We start from the raw sequence: 15,199 nt of genomic DNA on the forward strand, positions 1-15,199 counted from the left end.
TTCTGTCTTCTAACTGAGTAACACATTATTCTATTCAAATTTCAATCATAAAGAGACCAAAATATCCTTCAAATTATGTAATACATTATTTTATTATATTTTTTCTATTTTTTTTTTGGATGTATATATTTTGTTAACCATATTATCAATATTTGGATTTTGATGACCAATTATTTTTTTTAAAATCATACATTAACACAGAAAAACTTCTCTCACTTTACGTTTAAAAACTTTGCTCACCTTAGCTCTTTAGGGTGCGCTTGTGGTTGACCCTAAAAAGGTTGGTATTTTTGCAGGGTTGCAGCAGATGCTTAAGCTCTTCTCATGGCATTCTTCAGCTTCTCGAGCTCAGCTGTCAAACGTAAACCTCTCATCTCACCTACCATTTCGTACTTCTTCTTTGGTAGTCTTCAGCTTCCGTTCTATAAACCATTCTACAACTCCAACTGACGACATCTACGATCCTCCCTTCTCTCCTATTGCAAAAGCTAAAAATCCCGAAGCCGAAGCCGAAAAGTACCTCGAGAACACTCGATTCTGTTACCGATGATAACCTTCCTTTTCATTCTGACCTTCCCTTTGATTTCAGATACTCTTACTCTGAGACTAATCCATCTATCCAGCCGATAGGTTTTAGAGAACCGCCGAGATTCTCTCCTTTTGGTCCTGGCCGTCTTGGTCGCAAATGGAATGGGACTTGTGCGCCGGCGGAACGGTCAGTGGATGTAGAGAAGGTAATGGAAGAACGAAATGCGGTGCTTGGGGATCCCCTTACCGAAGAAGAAGTCGAAGATCTTGTAGAGCGGTATCGGCACAACGACTGTTCTCGACAAATCAATTTAGGTGATTCTTTTTGGCTTGCTCAATGACTTTTTGTTTGAAGAAATACAAAATCTCTGTATCTCTATGATGAAGATCTTATCGTCATTTTGTCCTCGGAGCTGTATTTTCCTCGCAACAATTGATTTTTTCTCCTTTTTTTTTTTGCTGTAAAATGGAATTAGAATGGAACAGAAAACTATAGCCTTTGATTTCAACGTTGAATATGCTTTTAACTGATTTAATTTAAATTGCTTATATCGGTATTCCACATCGCATGAACCGAGATATGGTTGAGTTTGATTCAAACCATGGATTTATGAAGAAAACTCGACTTGTGATGCAACTTGCTGAAAATTGTAGAAACTATCGGAACTGGGGTGGTTGAAATTGGTTAGAATGAATATAAATTTTTTAGGTGTTGTTGAAACTTGTCTAAGCCTGTCAAAACCAGGGACTTTTCAAAGTTCAAAGCCATTTATCTTATCTTGGTCTCTTTTTGAAATCTGGACCATCTTTGTCAAATTTTGTGCCAATGTTCTAAGCAATGAATTCAGACCTTGTCTATTGTCTGTGTACACTTTTGATCTATTTATGCAAGACAGGGAAATGCTTTTGTAGGAAGTTCTGAAACACAGGGCTTAATGCACAACATAACACTAACAGTAGTCATTTTGATTACTTCACATCTTCAGACTGAATGAATTACAGCATTTCAGCTGCATTAATATGAACAAGTTGGAAACAACTGTCAAGTGTACCTGGTAGCTTGTGTGGTCTGTAAATGGCCATTACTACCAGGTCTTTAGGGTTGATTCACACCTTTTCTCCCGCTTTTGAACAGAACAGAGTCAGACCTATTGAAAAAAAGAAAAAACACCCTTAACATGTGCCCAGTTATGGGACTGCTACCTGCTACTTTCCCAGGGAAAAGTGAATAATTGATAGACATACAACATGTGCATTCATTTTCTTTATGATGAAGTCCAGTTCTAACTTTGTTGTGGCGATTCTTGATTGTTTTTCCTTTAATAATGACTGAATTATTGATGTCATGGTTCGTTGGTAGGGAAGGGGGGAATTACACACAACATGTTGGATGACATCCACAGCCACTGGAAGAGAGCTGAAGCTGTGAGAATCAAGTGTTTGGGGGTGCCAACACTTGACATGGATAATATTTGCTTTCACCTTGAGGTTGAATCTTGTGATATTATATATACAGAAATTACTTCTTCTATTTTCTCAGCATTTTGGTTTCTTGAGAATGCTGTCATTGATCGTTGTGCAGTCTTCTGTAGGATAAAACTGGAGGAAAGATTATCTACCGGAACATAAATATCCTGCTTTTGTTTCGGGGTCGGAATTATGATCCCCAGAACAGACCTGTTATCCCTTTGATGTTGTGGAAGCCGTACGCACCAATCTATCCAAGGCTTGTGAAAAATGTGGCTGATGGCTTGACATTTGAGGAAACTAAAGAAATGAGAAGCAAAGGATTGAATTCTCTCCCGCTGATGAAACTCAGTAAGTGGGTTGGAGTTCCTTTATAATTAATTGAATAATGGTGTAAGTGATCAGGTCTAATAGCATGGATGTATAAGCAAAGATAGATTCTTATTTTATTTATTCATTTTTGGTTTGCCAAAAAATGCAGCTAGAAACGGAGTCTATGTGAACGTTGTAGGAAGAGTAAGGGAGGCCTTTAAAACTGAAGAAGTTGTGAAGTTAGATTGCACTTATGTAGATACCAGTGACTGCAAGAAGATTGGTCTGAAGCTAAGGGTAAGGTCAATTCTGTGTTATTCCAGTTGTTTTACTTTCATTTTGCACAAATAAATTTCTTTTCTGATCTGACATTAAATCTTCTTGAAGTTTGAGTAATATATTGATCTTATACTTTTCACTGGTGACTAATTTAAGGTTCCTTTGGATTCAGGATTTGGTGCCTTGTGTACCGGTCTTGTTCAAGAATGGGCAAATAGTACTTTGGAGGGGTAGAAAAGATCAGGACACAGAGTTCGTCAATCAGTGACACACAAACTACACTGAAACAGAGCCATTGGAGTTTTGTTTGAAGCACAGCAACATCCAAATTATTTCTTGCAGTATGTTAGGATACGTGCATATAAAAGACTGAGTAGTCAGCATCCATGAAGGGCTACGAAAGGTAGGTGAATTGAACACCAAAATGGAGCCTATTTGGTGCAACAGCCTTAGATCACAAATTTTTACTATTATTCTTTTTTTACATTTATGACTTAAAAAAATATGTGATTTAACTAATATTATCCAAGTTAGAGAATTTTGTTAGATAATGTATATGTACCATATCTACCTGTACACTTTAAACCTTGCAGTCACAAACCACACTGCTTGAGTATCTTTCTAAGATACCCTTCTCTACATCAAAATACCTTTTCATACTCGTACATGATGTAAGTTGAATTATGAGAAGGAAGACAAATAACAATGAGAGAATCCAATTGATAGTTTGCAAATTGTAGACTGAGCAGAGAGAATGTTATTCAAGTTAGAATGGACACTGGGACTTCAAAATTAAAACCCTCTCAGAGGACTGAAATGTAGTGTTCTAATTTAACACTACTCAAGAAAGAAATATTTGAACTTTCAGTCCCTTATGTCTTGTAAATCACCAAGCTACCCTATAAAATAGGAAAATACAACAACTTCACGTAAAATAATTAACAAACAACATCGCAATTGTTGCAGAGTCGATGCAATTTTACATTACTTGTTAATGTATAAGGAAAAAAGAACATCAGAGTATTTGAAAAACAGCATGGAGATAGGGCACTTTCCTTTCTAAATGCATTGAATGGGTTATAGTACCTTCTTCAATACTTAATGCTTCAGTATACTCTCAATCAGAATTTAGATCCCAGGCCATTTTCCTTTATTCACATATTAATCACTTCGCTTCGGTTTGGTTTGGTTCTAGGCACGGTTCTTGGGATTTAATTTAATAATGGATTGGTTCAATTATAGTCTGTCTAAAACCGAACCTTAAACCAAGAGTTATAATTTGCCTTTAAAAAATGCAAATCGTAAAAATGTCTTTTTCTTTTTCTGTTTTTGTCTTGCATTCTTGTTCATTAGAGAGGAGATAAATTTTGTAGAGTCGGCGGAGATCAATTTTACGAGCAGGCGGAGATCAATTTTGACAAACTGGTGGCGATAAATTTTGGTCGGGCATTGGCATTTTGGTAGTCAATTGACGCCATTGCAGCGGCTCCTGCCGGCCTGACCCCTCTCCAATTGTGTTTAGCCAGCCTCGTTCCTTCTCCTTCGGTTGGCTCTGTTGCCTCTTCATCCGGCTCTGCTTCTTCACCCGCAAATGTAATTTTTTGTTGTTTTTTTTTTAATGTTTTCTTCCTTAGTCATCCCTCTGATTCTTTCTATTTTCTGTTTGTATGTAAGTTGACAACGGTGGTTGGTTGGTGGGTGGAACCGTTGTGCTGTTTCTGCTGTCCTCCTTCTCCCAGGAAAGAGAGTTCGAACAAGAAGAGTTCAGTTTGCTATATAAACAATTTATTCGTTTTATTTTTGTTTATTCTTTGTTTTTGTCTTGCGTTCTTGTTTCTTTCATTCAAAAAAGCAAATTGAACTCTCCCTATCACTAAAATTAACTCGTTAAAAACAAATTAAAAAAACATATGTATAAGGTCTACAATATTTTCTGGTAAAAAAACAAAAAAGCCAAAATTTACCTATGCAATGAATGGGATCGAATCTACCTTTCAAAATGTTATATATGCTTGCTTTTAAAAAGCTTGTCTTTTTTTTTTCTTTTTTTTTGTAAAATCTATCACTTAGAAAAATGTCAAAATAACAAAGTTGAACCGTTTATTGACCCACGAGTTGAGAGTAGGTTAAGCATGGATTAGAATATCAAAATATAAAGAAAATATTTAATCACAAGAAATTATTAGTTTATTTTTTTCAATAGAAAGATTATCAATTTAACTTGGTCCTTCTAATGAGGAAAGATGTAAAAGATGACATTTCAGGGTTGTATCTTATAACTTGTGATATAAATGTCTTAGTTTAACGTAGCTCTTACCTATAATTTGTGTGATCTAATGTTTTTTTGACCTAAAGTTTGTATCTTGACTACATTCTTTAAGAGTAATTGTTTGGGTGGACATTTGGAAATCTCGGCACAGTCTGACGATGTTCCAACAATTCCCCCAGATTCAAAGTGAGATTTTTGGATAACTGAATCTCAAGCACAACCCGCGATATCCTAAAATCCTCCAAAAATTCTCCCCAAATAGCACCATTAATATAAAATTCAGCTCTATCCTAACCCTTACCCTAAGTCGAACCCACTGTTGTTTTTAGGTCCGAAGACCCGAAATGGTGGTAGAAGAGACTTATGGACCCTTTTGATTGATAATTATGAGTCGGAGACCGAGCCCATGGACATTGACGATGATACCCCTTACTTGAGTACATTGTTGGTGTTTAGTGAAAGTCTACGCATCGAAGAAAAGTGATTTAGTTGAAGTACCTAATGGACTCCCGTGCACAATCCGAAGGTATTCCCCGAAACTAGACTTCTTGATTGAATTGTAGAAGAAAACCCCATTCAATTTGACCTTGTATAGCCCTCCATATCCCTGTCCGAATTTGCTGATCAAAACCTGATTTTCTGTTGAAAGAAAATTTGGTCGATGCCATCGACCAAAGTTCCCCAGACAGACAAGTTAATGATTCTTGGAATATTCCCTATTCTATTTATACTAGCCTTGTGTTTTGAGCCCTATTGCAATCATTTTCACTCCTGAGAACGTGGGGAGAGCTTCCCAAAGCAACTCCTAGGCATTTGTGGAAAAAATTCCACCAAAACTCATTGTTAATCATTGTTCCTTGTCTCCATCTACAACTACAAGATATGGTTCATCACTTCCACTCTCTATTCTATTATTTTGTATTATTTTTTATCCCTCTTTTGCTGTTGAGACTTTGGAGATGGTGCTGCAACCTTGCAACTATCATTCCAAGTGTCCACTCTTGCTTAACTTATGATCCTATAACTTGTCTATTGATGTTATGCCCTTCCAGATATGTTTAACAAGGTTGTCTAAGGATTTGATCACGTGACCTCCTAGCTCTGATACCACTTGTAGAACTCATTAGAAACTCTCTTTTTCTCACCCCATTTACCTCTCCCAAGGGCCTCTTAATGATACAAAATATCTAACCTATGTTTAACACTAAGTGGGATCCACCAAATTCAAATTTAAACTTAAAAGAAATAAAGTGATTTTCATCACAAAACCCGACAATCTCTTCCTTGATGGAAATCACTGACTTGTCAAATCATGTTTCTTGAAACCAAGAGAAGATATACACCAATTCAAATTCTCTCCTTGGACAATCTTGGTAAGCATATCTGCCACATTCTCATTGGTTCCAATTTTTAACAATTAGATCTTTCTGTCTTCAATAACTTCTCGAATGTAATGATATTGTACCAATATAAGCTTTGTCATCTTCTAAAAATTCAGATTTGTGAAAAAAGTTTTTTTTCCATCAAAATTTCCCGTCGTCGGCTCTTCAGCCGGACAAGGTAATTTGATTTTTATTTTTTATTTTTTCTAACATACCTTAGTCACCCTCTCATTCTTCTTTCTGTTTTCTATGTTTTGTATGTAGGTTGATGGATGGAGGGTGGCTGTTGCTGGACTTCTATTGCTATCCGTTTTTTTATACAGACAGAAGAATTGAGAGGCAGGAAGAAGAGAACTGAGGAAAATATGTGAATTCTCAATTTTTGTTTTGCTTTGCTTTAATTTTTGGATGGATATTGCGTGTTAGTTCGGATAGATTTTGTTTGATTGTCCGTGCTTGTTTCACTCCAAAACCACTTTCCTTTTGTTATTGAAATATGTTTTGTGTAGTCGTTATTATTCGTGCTTGTGTAGGCGAGGCCCTAAAATCTTCCAATGGATTCGAACACGTGACCTCCTAGCTCTGATGCCACTTGTAGAACTCATTAGAAACTCTCCTTTTTTCTCACCCCATTTACCTCTCTCAAGACCCTTTTAATTGATACCAAACACTTAACCCATGTTTAACACTAAGTGGAACCCACTAAATTCAAATTTGAACTCAAAAGAAATAAAGTGATTTTCATTACAAAACCCAACATAATTCTAATATAAGGTGGGATTAATTTGTAGTTAGGTTGAGGGGTTCTAACTCTTGATTAAAATTTTAATACCATTAATCTTAACCTTTTGAGTTGAGATGGTTGAAATCTCCCTACATGGGTCCAAAAAACTTATTTCAAACGTCCATCAATCTATATAAGTCAAGTATCCCGAGTCTTAGCAAAATTATGCAAATTTATTTTGGGGCTTGGGATTTGATAATTTGGTGGGCAAATGGTCATAGTTGGTTTCATAACTGTAAGGGAAGCTTGAGTTCTAGAGTTGATAATTTGGTGGTTAAATGGTCATAGTTGACTTTAAAATTAATTCAAACCCTAAAGCTATACAAGTCATAAGGACCGATGATTGAAGGGAGGTGTAAAGGGACAGAGGTTTGAAACCAAACCTTTTTGGTCTTACTACCTCTACATAATAGGTTGCTACATTGTGCTAGCTGCATACACATTCCCATTTTAACATTGCATTGAGTAACTAAGTTGAGTTGGTAATTTTAGCAAGAGATCTTCTGTTCTCTATGGAACAAAAAAGGTCCAAGCACGCTCTTGATCTAATTCGCACACCATGCCCTTCCAACTCATCTCCCTTAAGATAACCTTTCAAGAGGATCAATTACGTTCATCATTCGATAAAACAAACGTATGGTTTTCAGCAAATCCTAGTGCACCATATAACTTGTACAATAATGAAATTTCTCAAAATAATTCATGTTCTTCATGTTCATCCTGAACTGAAGTCCATGTGCCTTCCGCTCTCTTCAAAGAACAATCACAAGTCATGATAGAGATTCTTTCCTATTAAACTGAATTCTAATCCTATCAATGCCTAATCATACATGCTAATCAATGCTTCCTTACAGTAAAAGCCTAAGTTTTCTTTTTCATTCAACATTTAAAAGTCACTCTCGCGACTAATAGATTGGTTTATTTCCACTTCTTGGATTCAAGTTTGTTCATTTAAACGTTTTCCGTAACATATCAATAAAGTTAGTTTTCCAATCAAACCCAAAATTTAAAAAAAAGAAAAGAAAAAAGAATGACAAATTACATATAGAACCCCCTAAATTTATAATTAATTAAATATACTATCCCGTTTTTAGGTTTTGCAGTAGGGAGGTGACTGATCATACAGTCACAACCCTCTGCAGGTGACTTTACGTACATGTGCAGCCCTCTGAAGGTGGCCATACGAGTCAGTAAATAGAGGTTAAGCTCTGAACAAGATTCCATTCCGTTTTTGGTGAAAAACAGAATTTCGAAAATCTAGTGTTAGAAAATTCCTTCTTTTGTTTTCTTCATTCGGTGCTGTGTATTACCTTCGGATCTCCTTTGCAAGTAGACTCCGTTGGAGTGCTGCCTTCGGATCTAAGAGTTGTTGTATCTTGGAGGTAAGAACGTCAAGGTCAAACCCAGCAGCATAAAAGGGGGCGTTCAAATACCTTAAGGAAAAGTACAGTTCGTACACCTCAACTCACTCTGTGAAAGTTCGTGTTGTTTTTTCCTTTCGCTCATTCTACTACATTCGAGTAAGTGATTCTGACATAAATAATATTTTATATATTTGTTTCTTCTTGATTCTGTAATTGGTCTGTCTGTACTGTGCCTCTGGTCTATTGGTTCTAACAAGCTCTACGAAGAATCAACTAAATGTTTAAAATAGCAACACCAAGAAACCATCAAAGAAATAAAATAAGTTTCTAACAAGTATAAAACTTGGTAATGGTGGCAGTCTCCTTTGTAAAGATAGAAAATCCAAGGAGGTCATGGTTTCAAACCTCTAACCTTACCACACCTTCCCTTGCCCCACTATGGGCCCTTTGACTAAGGTGAAGAAAAATAAATAAATGAATAAAATTTGACAATGACATAAATGAGTAAGCAACGAAACTATGAATTGTAGGAAACCTAAATGCTAAAGGTATCTCAAATCAAAAGAAATTGACATTGATTGCAAAACATAGTTTGGGGGGAAGGAAAAAAAAAAAAAAAAAAAAAAAAAAAAATAATTCTCTTAAAAAAAAAAAATTTATTATGGATGTCCATACCCCAAAGAGATGTACTTCCAATTGAAGATCCAATACCTCATGATGCAAATTGGTGAAGATCACAACCACTCATTACACAATATTGGCGCAATATTTCCATTCTATGCACCTTCTATCTTGAGCGGCAATCTATCTTTCCATATCAAGAATATCTTATGTGGCAAGAATCATATATTGTATTCCAATCGAGTAGATGCTCCTTCTACTATAAATTGTAATGCACTCAAGAATGAATTAGTCGATTGAACTCATCTTGTCTTTCTTCTTTGTATCTAATATATTTTCTCTTTATTTTATAACACATTATCAGCACGATTCCGCCGAAGAACGAATCCGCTCGAAGTATTGCGTTTGAGAAGAAAGACAACAGACTATGATCATTATGTTTTCTATTCCAAAGTGAAAAGAATGATCAACCTCCTCGCACGTTTTGTAAACAATGGAGTTTACCTTGTCCATCTTGAAATGTAAGTGCATCATGATAAAAGGTATGTGTTTTATTGAATCTAAGAATCAATCAAATAATAAGATATAATGTTGTTTTAACGATTGTGGTTTTATTTATTGTATATAGTGGTTGCTAGCTTTGCACCACAAATATTGTTAAATGCACGAGTTGCAAGATTTGAAATTGTAAATGAATCGGAGATGCACATGAAGTTGCAAGATTTGAAACGTAAATAAGTACGTCGAGATGACGAAGTTGCAAGATTTGAAACGAAATAAACAGGCGATGCACATGAAGTTGCAAGATTTGAACGTAAAAAATACGCGAGTTTTGAAATTAATTCTCTTTTGAAATTATAAGGAGAAAATATTATTCATGAAAATATCCCGACAAATTTTCAAGTTCAGATTTGTTGTTACAATAGTAATATTGTAAAAGAAGTTTTAAGAAATACTCGAATGATATCATGCCTATTTGTGGCGAGTAAAATAATGGACTATTAATGAAAAGTCATGAAGCTCGCTTATTAGTTCTGTCCATTCCCGAAGTGAATGCAACAATTCATGATATGCCGGAAAGAAGGCAAAATTAAAATTATGGTCATGACTGTGGAAGAGGATGAGACAAAAGACGGAATAATTACCGCATTATTATGGAAATAAATAAGAGAATAATAAGGATTCTCAATATAACAATTCAAGGAGTGAAGATAATATTTGTTACCAATGTGGTATGAAAGCCATTAGACATGTATCGTCATACTCCACAATATTTAATTAAGCTTTGTCAAGCCTTAATTAAAGAAATAAAAATAATGTGGAGATAAATTAGATTTTCCAAAATCATGATACTTGAGCAATTTTTGCCTATAAAAGGAATGATTTTGATGGCGTCGGATACTACATTTCTAGATGCGCAAACTTTTTGAAGATAATAATTGAAGATTTGATTATGTAATTCTTTTTCTCTTCAAATCTCACTCAGATGTTAGTTTATCTTAAATTTAATCTTTTTATTCTATAATTTTTTTTTATTGACTTTCTATATATCTTTTAATATATTTTGTTTCATTTTGATGAAGAATGTGAATATTCTCTCATATGTGGACGCATATTATCGAGAGAAAAATATACATATTTCTTTTATTTGATGATGCGGAAGCCAATGTTCATATAAAATCGGTAGTACAACATTGATTGGAAGCTCGGAAGAGCTAATCTATTATTATCGGGAGATAAAATTGGTTATAAATAATTCATTATTTTGTAGTAAGTCTCAAAGAAACTTATTAAGTTTCAAAGCTATTTGCCAAAATTATTATGATTGAGACTACAAATAATGGTATAAGTAAATATCTATACAAAGTTATTAGATATTTCTCCCAATTTGTACTACACGAATATCGCATGGTTGAAACACATGCTTGAGTAAATCAAATGAACATTGATTCCAATAATTTTATTATTTGGCATGACCGGTTGGACCATACCGGATCAAGTATGATGCGAAAAATTATTGAAAATTCAATTGTCATCCATTGAAGAACCGAAGATTATTCAATTAAGTGAATTTTCTTGTATTATTTGTTCTCAAGAAATATTTATTATTAAATATTCACCAGCTAAAGTTGAGATTGAACATTCTACGTTTTGAAACGTATAGAGGGTGAAATGTATGGGCCCATTCACCCATCATGTGGACCATTTAGATAATATATGATTTTAATAGATGCATCTATAAAGTGGTCACATGTATGTTCATTATGAACTCGCAATTTGGTGTTTGCGAGATTGTTTGCTCAAATAATGAGATTAAGAGCATAATTTATGAATTATAAGATAAAGACAGTTTGTCTTGATATTGCTAGTGAATTTACATCTCAGGTTTTATGATTATTATATAACAACTGAGATCACAGTTGAATAGCCTGTTGTTTATGTTTATATCCAAAATGGTTTAGCAAAATCATTTATTAAATGTCTCCAATTAATAGCTAAACCATTGGTTATGAGAACAAAGCATCATTTGTACGCATCGGGCCAAAAGGTTGTCATAAATTCTCCCTATTACAATTGGCTTATGGTCGAAGCCAAATATTTCTCATCTTAAAATTTTGGATGTGCGGCTATGTTCTAATTGCTCCACCACAAGCGCACAAGATGAGTTCCCAAATAAAGTTGGGAATATATGTTGGATATGAATCTCCTTATATAATACAATATATTGCCAATGATAGGAGATTTATTTAATGAATTAGTTTTTCCAACATGAGGGGGAGAGAATAAACAGTTGGAAAAAGAGATTGATTGTAATGCATTATCATTATCTCATTAGATCCTCGCACTGAGCATTGTGAACTTGAAGTTCAAAGGATAATGCAATAAATATTGTGAATCAATTGCAGATTTGACGCAAGAGTTACTAAATCTCATATTCCAGGTAAATGCTCAATTAGAATTGATGTCCCCAGGACAATCTATGAGCAAATGATCAAGATGGTCATAATATGGAGACAATTGATTATGAAGATCGAAGACATAACTTCTATAAAACCCGGAAGAGGCGTCACGAAAATAATGAAGAGATCTTGATTAGTTATGTCATTGCGAGGAAAATGATGGAACCAAAAATATAAAGTTGTGACAACAATTTTTGCATATAATGTTTTGTTGAAATAATGCAACAAGACGAGGATCTTGAATATAAATTTGTTGATGAATATAAATCAAGAAATGATTGCCAAAATGTAGAGACGCAATTTAAGTAGAATTGAATTCGCTTGAAAAATAAAGTTTTTGGACCTGTAGTCCAATATCCGAAGGTATAAAGCCTGGGGTACAATTGAGTTTTCGAAAAATGAAATGAGAAAAATAATGAAATCGTGATATATAAATTATGAATTATGGCACAAGAATTTTCGCAAGATGCCGGCATTGATTACATGGAAACATGTTTCTTGTGGTGGATGCAATCACCTTGGATATCTTATTAATCGGCAAGTATATGAAAATTTTGACATGCGCTAATGGATATTATTACAGCCTATTTATATGGCTCACTCGAGTGTGAAATATATATGAAAATCCGAAGGATTCAAAATGATAAGCATATAAAAATTCCTAGGAAGTTTGTTCAATAAGGCTTCAAAGATTATAAGGCATATATGGTAATCTCCTTGGTGGATATTTACTAAATGAAAAGCATAAAAATGATCCAATTTATTATTGTGCCTTTATTAAAGGATATGGATCTAATTTTAGTAAGTATATATGATGATGATTTAAATATCATCGAAACTCTGAAGAGTTTCAAAAGCGATAGATTATTTTAAGAAAGTTGAAATGAAAATCTTGAAAAGACAATGTTTGTCTTGATTTGTAAATTGAGCATTTGACGAATGAAATATTGTCATCAATCAACTTATATAGAGAATATTTTGAATAGATTTTATCTAGATAAAATACATCCATTGAGTACCCCAATGGTTGTGAGATAGCTCAATATAAAGAAAGATTTATTTCGACCCCAAGAAAACAGTGGAGAATTTCTTGGTCGAAGTACCATATCTTAGTGCTATTGGGGCATTAATGTATCTTCCGATAATACACAATCGGATGTAGCATTTTCTATAAGTGTATTAACAAGATTTATTTATTCCCCAATACGAAGACACTAAAATGTTATAAAACATATATTTAAGTATATTCAGAAATTATTGACATGATATTATTTTATGAATGTGGATATCAACTTACTAGTTTTGCGGATGCGGGATATTTATCGATCTACATAAAACTAGATCTCAAACATGCTATTTATTTTCAAGTGAATGTTAGTTATTTTATATTTGGTTAAGATCAATGATACAATACATTCATGAAGCATGCAATCTTCTACTAAAAGAAGGAATTTCAACAATATTATATGAAGATTATCGCATGCAAAGCTCAATTGAAGGGATGATACATCAAAGAAGATAGAACGAAGCATATTTCACGAAATCTTCTTCACTCTTGATCTTCAATGAAATGGTGAAATATATGTTCATTGAATTCGCTCAAGTGATAACTTGACAGGTTTATTTATTGAGGCGTCCTACTCAAATGTTGAGAAGTTGGTATATGATAATGGAATGTACGTATTCAAAGATACTCAATGATGTTATCATCGGGAGTAAAATACGTCGCACTCTTTTTCCTTAACCAAGGTTTTGTCCGGGTTTTCGTAAGTTTTAATGAGGCCACCAATACGTATTATTTAGATATGTATACTCTTTCCTTCACTAAGATTCCCACGGGGTTTTCTTAGTAAGGTTTAACGAGGACATTATCTATTGATGGACATCCAAGGGGAGTGTTATAAATAATATTTATTATGGATGTCCATACCCCAAAGAGATTGTACTCAATTAAGATCTCAATTACCTCATGATGCAATATTGTGAAGATCACAACATCATTACACAAATTGATCAATATTTCCATCATCACCTCTATCTACGCAATCTATCTTTCCATATCAAGAATATCTATGTGTCAAGAATCATATATTATTCCATATCGAGTAGATCTCCTCTACTATAAATTGTAATCACTCAAGAATGAATTAGTCGATTGAACTATCTTGTCTTTCTTCTTTGTATCTAATTATTTTCTCTTTTATGTAATCTTACTCCCTTCTCAAAAACTTCACCTTATTGCCTTTACCCCAAAACTTGATTTTTCTTTTTGGTTAATTATTTTTTCTTTCTTACTACAAAAATTTATATTTTTAGATTTTCTCCTTTTTTTTATTTGATTTATTTTCTTTCTCTTATATGGCCACGTGCAAATGCACGTGTCAGTACTTAACTAGTATATTATATATGTATATAACAGTAGGCAGTGGATATGTTGTGTCTCACATATCAAGTATGTATGTATATAGCACACAAAATGTGTGGAAAATGAAAATTTTGTCAGAAAAGTAAAAGAATATTGGCCAAAATGTTACCCATGCAATGGGACGGAGACTGTGCTAGGTGCTAGCTTTCAAAGGCTATTTTTTTCGTAAAACTTTTCATCACTCAAAAAATGTCAAAACATAACATTTTATTTTATTAAAATATATTTTAATATTTAGTTTAAGGAAGATGATAGTTGGACAGTTGTGTGAATTTTTTGCAAAATATTGCTAAATGTTAAAAGAGATTTTTACGTGTAAGTCATTTTAGTGAACCATAAACTAATGTTGGGTCCTTTTAGTGCAATAAATTACGTGTGGATCCTAATCAGACCAATACCGTTAGTCGCAATTAAGTATATTCAAATTTTAAACATAGAGGGATCAAAATATCCTTCAGGCTATTTAATACATTGTATTAATATATATTTTTTGAATATATATATTTTGACTATATAATTAATATTTACTGACCAATTATCTCTTTTTAAAATAATATATTAACACAATGTATTAACTCAAGAAATATTTTCTAATCCCTGCCCGACTCTCTGAGGATTGCAGCCTCAAACCATGCATGCCTCAAGTCAGGGTTGTCAAAGAAACCTTAAACCTCTGCTCCCTTAGAGAATATCTCGCTCCATGGCCTCCGAAGGAAGAGGTAGAGATGACAACAATTGTGTGTCGTCCTTTTTCCCCTCAAGTGAGTCGTTTTAGGTTGGATCGGTGAGCCGGTTATTAGACCGGTTT

General features: G+C 33.9%; 1 protein-coding gene across 1 annotated transcript; it reads left to right on the forward strand.

The window, feature by feature from the left end:
• Positions 1-241: 241 nt before the first annotated feature.
• LOC149004202 (RNA-binding CRS1 / YhbY (CRM) domain-containing protein) lies at positions 242-3,813 on the forward strand. Its single transcript, XM_089168117.1, is given in 6 exon segments — positions 242-496; positions 498-843; positions 1,889-2,016; positions 2,121-2,346; positions 2,477-2,604; positions 2,759-3,813. Coding segments are annotated over 6 exon segments (1,113 nt in total). The 5' UTR covers positions 242-307; the 3' UTR covers positions 2,855-3,813.
• Positions 3,814-15,199: the final 11,386 nt, after the last annotated feature.

This window comes from Hakea prostrata, chromosome 9 (genome assembly GCF_041222555.1).
Source record: "Hakea prostrata isolate BN-2017 chromosome 9, UWA_Hpros_2, whole genome shotgun sequence".
NCBI classification, from domain to species: domain Eukaryota; kingdom Viridiplantae; phylum Streptophyta; class Magnoliopsida; order Proteales; family Proteaceae; genus Hakea; species Hakea prostrata.